The following is a 14,821-nucleotide window of genomic DNA, read 5'->3' as shown; positions in this document are numbered from 1 at the left end:
GCAAACATATATTCAAGGCAAAACAGTCAAGGTCAAGTGAGCTCCTTAGGAGAACCACTATGACCCTCTTGTTATAATTATCAGCCCCTTGATTTTTTGTAATTCATGTTCACCTAAACTATATATTTGAAAAAAATGAACCATTCTACGTTTCATCTAATTTATGTAAACACGAAATACACATGTTTGTGTATGTATATACAGTATTGTGTGCTTGGTCCAATAAGTATACACTATAAATATATAAATAGCCATGATGATACTTTGTACTTCCACTAAATATGACCTCCAATTTCATAAACCACTGTTACTACATGACATTTTACCGCGAAAGCAGCTCTACAAACACAAGCATTTTGTTTTTGTTTTGATGGCTACTGTCCAATTTAAAAAAAAATATACTGACTTTGAGATATCCACCATGCCAGTTCTTCAGACTATCCTATATACAGTCCTACCAGGTTTACCTTAAAACCATTTAATTGTAAATTCGTTGACAAAAAATAACATAAAATGAAGATTGCGTTTTAATCAAAACAACCAAGTGAATGAATACGCACATTTATGGTCACGCTTTCACATGAACTATAAATGTTGTTGTTCCTAATCAACGTAACATACCATAATACTGTCCCAGAAATAGCATAGAAAAACGGAAACCCATAGTTTACCCAACATGACACAAATGAATATGTTGCAGGCTCGGTTTAACCTTTCTAAGACGGCAAACTGTAGCAAGTCGGATAACAGATTTTATTATATACCTTTATAAATTCTGTCAAAAATAGAGCTTGCATTTCACAAGAAATAAGAACAGGCTGAAAAAAATTCCCGTTTTGTACCTTTCAAAAATCCCGTTTTGTACCTCCCGTATTGTGTGTTGCTGGACTACTTTCATAACTATGCATGAGCTGACACAGTTATATAAATAGTGCTCACATGTGCGCCTCGGGAGATCCGATTTGAGCCGCTACTGTTATAATAACCATATTTTATTCATTTTTAACAGATTTAATTGCATTATAATCGTCCACGGAAAATTGGCGCATCTAGTATCGTCGGTTTACAAGTACATGTACCTGTTTCGTCCGAAATTATTGCCAACTAATTGATTTCTGATAGATCAATACCTTTATTTACATTACTGATGACAAAAACTATTGTTTAATTTAAAATAAACGTATAGTCTCCTACTGCAACAGTGTTTAATCGATAAGAATAATATAAAATGAAATAAAAAGTGATAATGTATAATTTTCAGTAACAGTGCTACATAGTTTACATATGGCCTTATAATGAGAAACTAGGAAATTAGCCGCCACAAATCAATACTGTAACACAGGCATCCTGTATTTAAGTACTAGAAGCTACCACGACTAAAGTTTTTGATAGACTGACAACTGCTAATTACAATGAATCCATCGGAATGTTTGTGAGATTTATGTTTATAAGCCGTACAGGTTCGAATTCTGACTTGATATTTGATAAGTAGTCTTAGAAAAATTTTAATGACAGAAAACATGCCCCTACAGTTTGAAAGAGGCATTTTCATTATTTTCGGAAGGAATAAATACTGATCTAGTTAATATTATAAAAATGTAGAAAATTTGTTTGTGTCCTACATGTATGTGAGCATTAATAAATTGGACGATTCAAGTCTTAAAATACTAAAGAAAAGAAAATGTTTGTTATTTTAGTCCTTCAATCCAGAGAAAGGCACGACTTTAATAAAAGCATCTATTTCTGCAAAACAAATGCAAACTACTGATATAAATATAATATAATATTTAAAACTGCGAAAAAAAAGATCATTTTTTGAAATCATCTCCTTTCTTTTTTGGTATTTGAATTATGGTCTCTTCTCTGCATATTAAAATCGGTTACCGGGGATCTCTAGACGGCCCTATATCAACGTGTAAGGCAGCCTGGAATCTTGATTTTATAGGTTTTGAAGTGTAACAGATAGGGCGGCAATGTTTGCATCGCAGCTTGTTTTATTAGGTATCTTACTGACATATACTAGCTGCAGACCTGAATAATCTAAAAGACTTATGAAAACCAAACCAGGACTCCATTAGTGTATATATCAACGGCAGGCTGTGTTCAAAAGCCTTTTAAAGAAATCTAAAAAGCTGAGTGACTGGATAAAATGTATATTTCGTTCTTCTTATTTATTGTAAAAACCATTAGGTGAAAGTTTTGTTGCAGTTTCCTTCACCGATAATCGACAAAAGAACAACACTATCAATCAAAAACTCAGTCGGTGTGTATGCAAGCAATGACAAGCAGTGAACATGCATTAATCTTAATGAAATTTAAAAACCTGACAATGCTGCAAAAAAAAAGTATTTGTTTTTCTGATTTATTGCAAGAATTCCTCAGATGTCATTTTCTTTCCAGTATTTTACGCTTATAGTATAAGTGATCACTTCCCAGTATGTTTTACAAGATCACTAAAACATACAAAAATCAAAATGAAACACATAAAACTATAACTTACAGATCGTTTAAAAAATTTGATGAAGTAAATTTTAGAAATGAACTCTCTATTGCGCCATTTGATACTACTGAAACAGTGAATGACCCCAACCTGTCTTTACAATTATTCTATTATATTATTAATAATTTTCTTTCAAAACATGCGCCTTTGAAAACAAAAAGATTTAAGCGTGATACTCAGCTAACATGTTTTAATGAATAAATAAAACATGCGATTTTTCAAAGAGACCACCTGCATAAGAATAAAAAATTTAAAAAGTATAAAATTCTGCGTAATAAGGTTTCATCAATGATTAAGAAAAGTAAAAAGGCTGTAATCATGCTGTAAAAGAAAACAAAAGCACAAGTTATCTTTGGAAAAATATTAGAAATATCTCAAACATGAGTACTGTAGACGAGGGCATAGTATTACCAGCTAAGTTAATCAGTAATGGTCGAGTTATAGAGGGGCAGACTAATATATTAAATATGTTAAATGAACATTTCAGCAATATATCAAATATTATTAAGAAAACAGCTTTTGTAGAATCAGATTTCTCAAACCTTAAGGACTTTATTGACAGTAAACTTATCACCCATACATATTTTGTTATTGAACATATAACACCTTTCGAAAGTTAAAAAATATATTGATACATAAATCAACAGGATTGGATAGAATCGGTCCATATTGCGCTACTGTGGTGACCATATTACAACGTCGATTGCTTTTATAATAAACACAAGCATTGTAAATGGTTCATTTCCCGATGCTCTCAAAGAAGCTTACGTTCTCCCAATATTCAAAGGTGGTGATATAGACGACCTAAATAACTACAGGCCCATATCTATTTTGCCAACAAGCAAATTCGATGAATTCGTATCCCCCGCCGAAAGGATTTGTGGTGAGGGACGGCAAAAACAGTATATCCGGCAAAAAGTTAAGGATGTTACTAAGAGGCAAATAATTTCATTAGTCAAAATCAATTTAACAGAAAATGGATGCTATTTTTATTTTTTTTTTTTGGGGGGGGGGGGTTGGCGGGGGGCAGCGGGGGGGGGGGGGCAGCGGGGGTGACTGTGGGAGGGTACAAAACATCGTATGTTGATTATAAATATTGATGGAATATTAAAAATGAAAAAAGATGGGGGCGGGCGGGGTGATGCATGCTTGAGGTGGTGGGCATGACTGGGTGGGGGAATGGTACAACTTTGCATGTTGAAAAATATTCATGGAAGGTTTGAAAATAAAAAGGAATGAATAATTATCTTTTTTGTGGGGGGGGGGGTAGGGGGTTTGAGCAAGGCAAGGTGATGACTAGGTGTGGGTACACAACTTCACATGTTTATAATAAATGTTCATGGAAAAGAATGAAAGACGTTTAATGAAATTCTACCAATTGGTTGGTTTGTTATATACATATCTGTAGATTTTTAAACAATTAAAGGGCAATAACTCTAAGGAAAATTGACCAATTAAAAAAAAATGACAGACATCATCGAAGTATGTTGGTTCATATTTATTTCAAGTTTCATGAAATTCTACCAGCTTGTTACTGAGAAATTGCTGCAGACGTGGATTTTTCATTAAATCAAGGGCAATAACTCTAAGGGAAATTGGCCAATAAAAAATAAACTTGACGGGCATCATCGCAGTATGTTGGTGCATGTTTATTTCAAGTTTTATGAAATTCTACACGATAGTTACTGAGAAATGGCTGCGGACGGACATTTTTGGGCATTTTTCATTAAATCAAGGGCAATAACTCTAAGAAAAATTGACCAATCAGAAAAAAATCTTTACGGGCATCATCGCAGTATGTTGGTTCATGTTTATTTCAAGTTTCATGAAATTCTACCTGCTAATTACTGAGATATGGCTGCGGACGGACGCACGGGCGTGACGGACGGACAACGCCATTTCAAACACCCCCCACCCCCTCCCCTCCCGATTTCTTCGGCGGGGGATAACAATTTCCAAAATATTTGAGAGACACATAGCAAATCAGATCTATTCCTTCTTTAAGAAAACTAACATCATTCACAAAACTCAATCAGGATTTAGACAGTATCATTCATGTCATACAGCACTAACTACACTAATAGAAGCATGGCTTCATCTCAGTGTTGTTATATTTTCTGGTCCTTCGGGATCATTGATTTCAACTCATTTAGATTTGAAGATTGAATACTGCTTAAGCCGGTGCTAGGGGGCGTGGGCAGTGTTGCATTTTCCATTACTGCTCATGAATAGACTCAATCAAACCGAGTCTGCAATTTTCACTGTTTGCCTTGTTTTCGGTGCTTCCGAGGGATCTACTTTTCAGATTTTATTTAAGATATAGATTCTGGTAAACATGTCGGAACTGTATTTTAAGATCTATGAAAAGCTTTTGATCTGGTTGATCATAATACTTTATTGCATAAATTTTTCAGATAAAAGTGTTGAATTTTTCAAATCATACCTATCAAACAGAACCCAAATGATAAAAGTGGGAAACACCAAGTCTTAAAGTATGCTTGTAACCTAAGTGGCAATATAGACCTCTATGCTGACGACTCTCCGATGTATGAATCAGATTATGATTTAGATAAAGTGCAAACTAAACTCCAGCAGAATTTAGATGTTGTGCAACAATGGTGCAATTTAAATAATATGTCACTTCATCCAAAGAAAACAAAATGCATGGTTTTGTGTACTAAACAAAAATGTAACAATTGTAATTAACTATTTTTAAGTATTTCCATGCAAACAATAGAAAATGTCAAGGTGCAAAGCTTATTAGGTGTTTATATAGATAACACATTGTCGTGGAATGTTCAAATTGAAACATTTTGCACTAAACTTAACTCAAAAATAGCATTGTTGAGACATATATCGTACTATTTGACAGATGAAATAAAAAAATAATTCTATAATGCATATATAATGCCAATATTTGATTATTGTTGTACTGTATGGTGTCGAAGAAATTCGAGTTCTTTAAAGAAAATAATGAGAATTCAAGGTAGAGCTGCCAGAATAATTTTGAATAAAACGTTCCAAACAAGAAAAAAAGATATGCTAAAAGAACTTGGATGGATGTCATTTAATGAAAGATGTAATTTCAACACGGGCTGTCTTATTTACAAAGCTTGCAACACTTTAGCACCTTCATATATATCTGAAATTTTAACCTTTTCCAGCAATGAAACATACAATCTAAGATCCTTTTCCAGCAATGAAACATACAATCTAAGATCTGCTGTTCATAATGACGTAGTTATACCTACACATCGTACAAATTATGGTAAAAAAAACTTTTTGTCACACTGGTGCAAATGTTTGGAATTCAATACCAAATGAACTTCACTCCATATGTTCTCTAACATCTTTTAAAAAGAAATATAAAAAGTATATCTTACAGTTGAGTGCCTTAAGAATCTCTTTGTTTGTATCAGTTGAATTATAACTATGCCATTATAATATAATTATGCATGTATATATTATGTCATTAATTGATTGGTTAAATGGAAATTGAGGGAAGCGGTGGTCTAGTGGATAAGGCGTCGGCCGCTCAATCCAGGGGTCGTGGGTTCGAGCCCCACTGGGGTCACGACCATGACTTCTCATATGACACCAGCACTGGTTTTTCCAGGAAGCGGACTCGAGAGTGGTTTCAATAAGCTTGAAGCTTTCATCACAATCGAGGTAAAACAAATAAGTATAAACTAAATGGAAATTGTATAAATTGATACTTAAGGGCAATATCTTTTTTAAGGGGTATTTGTCTAAGAATGAATGTGATATTAATTAGGTTAGGTGATAGTGTAAATTGCATTTGCATGTTTTTGTTTTTCAGAAGGCCACATTTAAAATTAAGATGTATCATTTGTACTTTGATCTACATTCTATAAATAAAGATGTTATTATTATTATTATTATTATTATTATTATTATTATTATAAGTGTTTTGAGCGATTTGACTATATATTTAATCAAGATAAATACAGTTAATATAGATTTTCTACTTTTAACGCTAAAGTCACTGACCTCCAGATTTTGACTAAAACTGATATTTCTTTGAAATTGAAGTTTGGTCATATCATGAATACTACAATATGAGTTTTTGTTTCTTAAAAATGCCAAATCAAGAAGAAAAAAAAGGATGCAAACGTCGGGAATCGAACCCGGGCCGCCGTGGCAATAATTTCTTTTTACCAATACCGCCACGGAAGATTATGCGTTTGATGCGCATTAAATATACTTGATATTTATAATTAAGGCAGTTTACCTCTAGTAAAGCGTTACGAACTCTTCGATTTTCGTTGTCAAAATTAGTAAAAGCAGCTAATTTCCACGTGTTTCCAAAACAAATGGCCATCAGTAATAATAAAGTTTCAAAGCATTCTAAAGAAATGTAGCATTAAGTTCTTTCATTGGGTTTGGATTTCTAAGTGCTACGTTTATTGGGTTCGGATTTCTAAGTGCTACGTTTTATCAAAATTATTTTTATTACAAATCTTCAATGTATTCCCCCTTTACCGCTTAATGCGGCATTTAATATAGCTACGAATTTCAGTCTTTTCGTTCATTTTACAATGTGACAAGTAAATTGGTCAGTGTATATGACTGCGTGTATTCATTTTGAAATAACTCGTTAATTTGAAAAGCAATTTGCACGAAATAAACGGATATCTTTAGCTAATGGACACATTTAAGCGTAATGAAAAGAAAATACCTGGGATAAAACTACGGAAGCCATTGATAGAACTTTTAGCAGGACCCTCGTAGGTCAATGCCTTTAATATCCTGTGATGCAATATGTAAGTAAAAGATGTAAACAGTATATATTTATGTGTATAATTCTAAAACGTCTTTAGAAATGATATTTTTCTTCGATAGACATTTAAATTTGATTTTAAAAATCGAAAACTTGCATTTGATTTTAATATTTCTGATGTTTTATTGTCATGAATGAATCCCAGTGAATCCATTAAATCTCTAACGTATTCAAACGGTCTGTTATTGATATGTAAATAACCACCCTGTCCAACCTTTGCCCAGCTTAAAACAACACCTTCCTTTGCGTGGCGAACAATGTTGTCAATATATACACTTTCAAAACGTCTTGGAATGTGTTCTGCTACTTCAAAACTCAGAATCCAGTCCTATAAAGGTAGTCCATATTGTGGTAGAGTCAAATCAAGAAACTTAACGCTCCCATTGCTTGTGACGTCACAGAATGGCGATCCGTCATATGCATCATAACCTTTGACTTCACCAGATTCAATGAAAAGTTGTTTATATCTTCCCGGTCCATCACCAAAACTTCCAATGTATTTCCCTGTAAAATTAACGTCAACACATCGTAACAATGAACTCGTTCGGCATAAAAACCAAGTAGATGCAAAAAGGTAATTTGATCATTAAGACATATTTAAGTTAGGATTATGCTTCAAGATAGCAGCAGAATATCAAATCAAAACGTGACATTTAGAAATTCCTTATGAAAAACAGAAGTGTGTTGGTAAAAATCTTTTGCTACTCGATCAATAATGAGTCCGCTTTGTTGATCCAAAATTGTATCCCATTTAAATCTTCAATTGCTGTCTTTTACCTATGGAGATACAGGATTCAAGGTTGGATTTCAGATTATAAGCCGTTTTATTTATTTATTTGTTTTACTTTTCGTGGTGGTAGTAATGACGTCTATCCGTACCAATGTTACAAATACCTTTTAAAAATTGTATTAATGTAGGTACAAGCTGTTTGTCGGTCATATGTTTTCCTCCCTTCTCTTTGCTCTGTTTCTCACACCAGCCTCCAGTTGCACTTGTGGTATTTCTTGTCTGCAATAAGCAATATATTTTATTATTATAATCTGGCACTGGTTGTAGATGCAATTTGGAATAGTCGTGTTACCGCTAAAAGAGTTATCCGGGATTACTTTTTTTCCATACCGTATTTTATAGATTAGTGTATAAATAAAGCAGAAAGAAAAACTTTCTTTCTAGCACCCTTTCTTGTAGTAGCGTATTTAGACAAAGTGCGGGAAAATTACGTCCGTAAACAGAAATGACGTCAGGACGTTTCAGAGTTGCACACCAACAAAGTTTCGGTTTAGTTTGATCATTTGTAGTGGGTTTTTTTCTCTCATAATATAATTATTTTTTGAAATTGAGAAATATACTACCAGAAACAAAGTGCAACTATCAAGGTTTCTAATTTTTAACGAATTTTATATATTAGACAATATATGAACAATGCAGGAATCGTTTGTTGTCATTCACAGGGTCAACTGGCATAAAGGTTGGCAGCATGGGTTAAATCACCATAAATGCAAGTCATAGACTGGATTTTAGCTTTAGTTTCATTAGTTTTGCTAATATACGCGAACAAAGGAACTCGCGAATTATAAAAAAAATAATCCTTACCATGGTAAATTTCTATGAACTTGTCCATATTTCAGTTTGGACAGTACCATTAACTGTTAAAAGGGGTGCTTACCAAAAGATACTGACTGAATGGCAAACAGTGCAGATCATGATCAGACTGAACGGATGTGCAGGCTGATCATGATCTACACTGGTCGCATTGGCAGAATCAGTCGTGTCCAGTAGGATAAGGGATAATATGTTGTATTATTAGTCACAGTTCAACAGAAATGATGGTTTTTAGGAAACGTTTTTAAATCTTAATCATTTACATCGGCCGAGGAATCTATCGAAGTATTAAAACGCATCGAATGATCTCTATCATTTAGAAATACAGAATTCCATCGGTAAGCTGCAGATGACATTTGGACTTGTATACGTTTTAGATATTATTTAAATTCAGAGAAAAAAAAATGTAAATAAATGCCTGCAATTCTTGAAAATGAAACTATCCAGCCATTACCTGGTCACACTAGATAAGTAATGATAAAATATGATATCTTTAATATGCCTATTGATCTAATATCAGCGGAGTGGCACGTACTATGCCCCAACGTAGGCAGTGGAACTAAAAGTACAAACTTCAAGTAGGAACTATCTATTTTAGATATATGTGTAGTTAACTGCATCAAAGTACATAGACTTAAACAGTTATCAAACTATCATTTTCTGAAAAAAAAGTTATTTGAGCTGAAAAAAAATGATCCCGGGTAAAATATTTGGAAAAAATGGAGACAACTCCGCTAAGACTTTATGGTAGATTTAAGTGGCTATTGACATTGTACCTCATGCAAACTATGCACTTTTTACCTCTAGGCAGAAAAAAAGCATGATTGCCACAAGGATTAGCGATCTGAAAAGAAAACTATGTAAAGATCAAATCAGTTAATGCCCTGGGGAAAGTGTGACATTTTTTTGGTGAAATTTGTCAACAAACAGACGATTTTTTTTTGAAAAAGTCAAAACCCACAGAATTTCACAAGGTAAAATATGTTGATAAGGCTACTGCTGGAAAGAGAACAATCTCTACTACACATATATATGCGTCAAAATATGGAATAAAATATCTAGAAATATGAGAAAATCAAAGAAATCAATTTCAGGACTGTTAGATGCATGACTGTCTTATTCTGCATATCATTTAACACAGGTAGGTTACTTTTCCATTGCACTGATATAACATGGACAGGATTAGGATTCACAAACGGTGTTCACTCAACAGTTTCACTATATAAACAGATTGTTTCCCTTGTGTAAAGAGGGCTTAGGGTAAGTCTCTACGGCCAACGATAACGTGATGTATACAAACATAACTATAAATAGATTAAATTTTAAGGACGCTCGCTACAGTTTCGTTTTTTTTTCTCAATAATAGATTTTGATGAAATGTTTTGTATTAAAAGATCATGTTATGATGTATTGAAAAATGAAATAAAAATACTAGGTCAACAGTTTTGTTTCAATTTAATTTGCCCCTAGATATGGTGCTGTTTTTAACATTTTTCAAAATTTCTATAATTCTAAAATATATTTCAGTAAAGTACAATAATTATTACAATTATTTTGTAAAGAAAGGAATACTTGTTCAGCAGACCCAAGGGCTATTTTTGCATATTTTAAGTTGGTACTTCTGCTTTTTTATCGAGTTTCACATAATAGAATTTAATCAAACTCTGCACATACCTTTAGTAATGTCTACCTAATCTAAAACAAAAAGAAAATTAATAGGTCACCACGCAGGTTGGTACGAAATACGCTTTCAGTGTTTGAGCAAATGACTTAGAGATATATCAAAATATGAAACGGCAGATTTCTTAATAAGCGGAGATTTTAAGATGTTTCTGAAGCATTTTGATGTCATAGAACGATGAAAGTTTCCGCCTTTCTCCGAACAAAGCCTATAGTTTACAAATACGGATATACGGTATGCGTACGGTACGGGATTAGAAACAGCTGTGACTCAATGCAGCATTGGAGCGCTGGTATAAATTACAGATTCCAGAGTATGTCGGATTGAAGCAATTTGAACTAAATGTACTTTAAATATTATATATTTTGTAACCATGGTGATACTTACCCTAACATTTAGTCAGTATATTATACATATTTTACATTAAATGCATGCGAACATACAATAATTTGCGAATTTTTGCCGTACGCGACATTAGATAATCACTTCCGGGCATGCGCAGAAAACCGCTCCAACTCTGTAGTGAGCTACATCGATTAGAAACACAACCAAATTGGCACGGTGTTGGGCTAAATATCGACCCGTCCGGAAAAACTGTAGCGAGTGTCTTTAAATGAAGCACAGGGAATTCAACTTTGTGTGTAATTTTTCAAAATCTAAATATTTTCTGTTTTCACACCAATAACAAATTAGCTCAGAGGTAAAGAATACGGTTTATATTTATCAGATGTTTTTCCGAGTTGGTTCGAAACTCAGCGGCAACAGATAATTTTCGTTTTATTTTTGCATAAAAGTAGATTCCTTATAATACAGATTTTCTCTATGACACAACAACAGAGAAATATCTGAAGCCGATATGTGATATATACGAAATATTTCAGTTCGCCATGTTTTCTTCAGGCAAAGCAATAAAATAATTTTTACTTTAGACTCCTTTACTGTGTATTCCGAGTCTCTTTCTAGTCTTAATAAAGTATCCTTTTTATTACGCAACTTCCTGGACATCACGATGTCCTAACATGTTTATGTTACCACCACAGTGTGTAACAAACCCGACTTGTCTTCGAAATTAGTGTAAAAGTTTACTAGAACATTTATATATAGTACATTACATACACATTTGCTTTAGGACATCTAATATTAAGACAAAAACGGTTCGTGTTTTTATATGTATAATTGTAAACAGTTCTGCATTGGCAATTTGAAAAATCGATTCAATGTTCCTGTTAAAAATATTTAATCTGATAATCTGCTAGGATAAAATCCTCAAAAATGTAATCGTCGAAGATTTTAAGGTTTTGTGATCTATGTCTTATCATTTTCAGATTTTCTAATATTTCATTAAAATCAAATGGTTAGTTTATAATGTTCTGTCCATGGCAACATATTACGGACTGCCCTGCCCGAGACCTGTCTGAAATTCACAATATCAAAAGTGTTTCAAGTGGAAAATAGCACTCATTGATCTATTCTTTATGGAATAATAAATAGTTATTGTATGATGATGAAGTGAATATCCAAATTTATGGACCTGACCAATTTTAATATTCACCGAGGCCAATAGGCCAAGAATAATATCACCTTGGTCAGGTGCATAGGCTTGGATCTTCACTTAATCCAAAGAATCTTTTATAGCTCTTTACTTAATCATCATACAATAATGTTTTGTTTTATGACTACACGTAAAAGAAACAGTGTGGATATTATCTTAGATTGTTCATAAAACAAAATGTTCACAGACAGTCAATACACAATTGTATCGAAATGTAACGAGGTAATTGGACACTGCGTTCTTAAAATGCAGATATGATTGACTAGTGTTTGACAGATCTATATTTAGTTTAGCGCCTGGGTTTGTTTTGATGAATAGTTGCTGCTCAAGTTTGTTTAAAAGAATATAATGTATTAGCGCTGAATATCACTTTCTATGGACATCCATCTGACCAGTAATCGACCAGTGAGATAAGCGGAATTTACAAGAAATTAGTCAGAGAATGAAAGCATTTATTTTGAGGCATGTTCCGATAATAACGTACAAATATTTGCACATTTTCTTTATATGAAAATAAAAGTAAATCATCCATAAAATTTGATATTTAACGCTTAAGATATTAAACTATTAGCGTTAACGTATCAAATAACAGATTTTATCTTTATATATATATTAAGTTACTTGAACTGAAGTACTTGAAACATTTAATCGTGTCTTATTGTCAAAATCAATGCGACATAGTCAAATATTTTACATGGATTTATACTTGCGGTCGATTAGTATGTGTTTAAGGTATTAAACCCTCCTTTTGAAGAGTATTTAATTCTTACCATAAACCTACTTTGACTGAAATTGTTCAGGGGGCGTAGGTTCAAGCCCCACTGGGACCAATTGTTTTGTTTTTTTTTCTTCTTATTCTCATTTTTTTCTAGTAAGTTTTTACTTTTTTCAAGACTTACTATTGATTTATTGTACAAAAATGGAAATTTTTCAATTGACAAGCCAGTTCTTGCTGTTCAGATTGAATTTACCTCTGAAACAGGAGGGGGCAGAGTTAGACATCTTTAAAAATACTGAGTTACATGCGGTAAAAGTTCTGTTTCGCCTTTACTCTTTAGATTACATATTGTTGAAGAAATGTAGGCAGGTTTTACTTCTGCCCCAAGATTACTTTTGAATGAAGTGAGCAAAATTTAAAACAGACCAGCAGGACTCGTCTCAATTTTTCAATGTTGAAGTTGGAATTCTGTCTCATTAAATCCGTTTACTTGAGACACTCTAGAAAAAAATGATATCGACAGTTTTATTTTGTGTTTTATAAATGTTTACCAATAGTTTGAGGCTTCTTTTATCAAAATTAATGGTGTAATGAATTCTCTGCAAACGTTTTGGACAGTAGCCATCACTGAGGAAATATCATAAATTATACAAAATTTATATAAAAAAAAACGGCACGGTAAAAGTTTTTTAAAAATTGCAACACAGTGTGAAACACGGTCAACTTTAAGAATATACAAAGCAAATGCCATTTTTAAACATTACTATTAGGGGTCCAATACCTTAAATTTAGATTTTCTTTGGATATTTCATATATCATTGTAAGGTCAATTACCGCAAAGATTTAAATCTTTAAAGTTTTATATTGAAACATACCTTTTAAACTAATATATGTTAATAGCGATGGTGCAATATCTGAACACTTGTTTTGCGCTTTTCAACTGTTATGATTTAACGATTTTATGATCTATAGCACACTCTCGTCAGTATGCAAATGAATGATTCTTACCTGACACTCTTGTTGTCCAATTTTCTGTTGTTTTATATTCAGCAATTTTGATATATTGTTTCTTTGCTCTAAAAGAACGCGTCCAATGTCATTAAGATTTCCCATTCCAGTGCTACTGTCGGATGAACGGAAGACTTTAAAGTCGCTTGTCAAATCCAGTTTTGCATAATGCACCATTTTAACAGTAAACACTAGAAGAATTAAAGTTCCTAGAACGGCAAAAAATTTATGCGTTCCCTCATTGTTCCAACATTCATAATGACAAAGCCTTTTGTCATGTAAAGTCTCTATTCGCATGGTTTGTTAAGAAATCACAAATGCGTATTGATTAATCCCATTGTCTTATCTTAAGAGTAAAATGAAAATGATATTTATAACTTACTGAAATATATTTACTCACTGGCACGTTTAATTAAAAGTCTCATGCACGAAAGTGACTAATGATAAAATCTATGAGACAATTTTGGAAACAAAGATTGCAACAATTAATATTTCCGAAAATAGAAGTCAGAATTTCCATTTTTTAGCTGAAGTACTGTATAGCTGCTAACGAGAAGATGAGAAACCATTTAGTCAAAATAAACAGTTATTAAACAAAATGAAAATAGTTTGCAAGATACAGATTCAGCTTCTTAATTTTGCCCAAAGGTAATGCAAGGTTGATTTTAAAAACATTTGATGGGAAGCAGCTTTATGCATGCACAAACATTTACACCATATATCACCTCAATGAGTCATACTGTTACAAAGATATTATATAAATATTGCATTCCTCCTGGGGGGTGAGATATATATTTGAGGGGTGAACATTTTGTATATCACTCTCTCAGGAATGCAATATTTATTTTATTATACCGAAAACATACAAAGACCAAAACATTTACTGGAAAATCAATATTATTATTACCCAATAAAATAAAGACAGTAGGAATCTTTACTAGAGATCACTTCGAAATCG

At 32.9% G+C, this 14,821-nt stretch overlaps 1 protein-coding gene across 1 annotated transcript; it reads right to left on the bottom strand.

Annotated features, from left to right (window-relative positions):
• Window positions 1-7,355: 7,355 nt before the first annotated feature.
• Window positions 7,356-14,120, bottom strand: LOC123550582 (uncharacterized). The gene is made up of 3 exons (XM_045339017.2): window positions 13,864-14,120; window positions 8,196-8,310; window positions 7,356-7,805 (listed from the first exon to the last, which is right to left on the bottom strand). Exons 1-3 carry the CDS (start codon window positions 14,038-14,040, stop codon window positions 7,630-7,632), a joined length of 468 nt encoding a protein of 155 aa, XP_045194952.2. The 5' UTR covers window positions 14,041-14,120; the 3' UTR covers window positions 7,356-7,629.
• Window positions 14,121-14,821: the final 701 nt, after the last annotated feature.

The sequence above is a fragment of the Mercenaria mercenaria genome, chromosome 15 (genome assembly GCF_021730395.1).
Source record: "Mercenaria mercenaria strain notata chromosome 15, MADL_Memer_1, whole genome shotgun sequence".
NCBI classification, from domain to species: Eukaryota; Metazoa; Mollusca; class Bivalvia; order Venerida; family Veneridae; genus Mercenaria; species Mercenaria mercenaria.
This window is presented reverse-complemented; position numbering and strand designations above follow the sequence as displayed.

Coding starts and splice junctions, on each gene's coding strand:
- LOC123550582 (XM_045339017.2), bottom strand. CDS start 14,040: ATGGTGCATTATGCAAAACTGGATTTGACAAGCGACTTTAAAGTCTTC. Junction 8,311..13,863: donor TTGGACAACAAGAGTGTCAG/GTAAGAATCATT, acceptor TGCTTATTGCAG/ACAAGAAATACCACAAGTGC. Junction 7,806..8,195: donor ATTAATACAATTTTTAAAAG/GTATTTGTAACA, acceptor TTAATTTTACAG/GGAAATACATTGGAAGTTTT.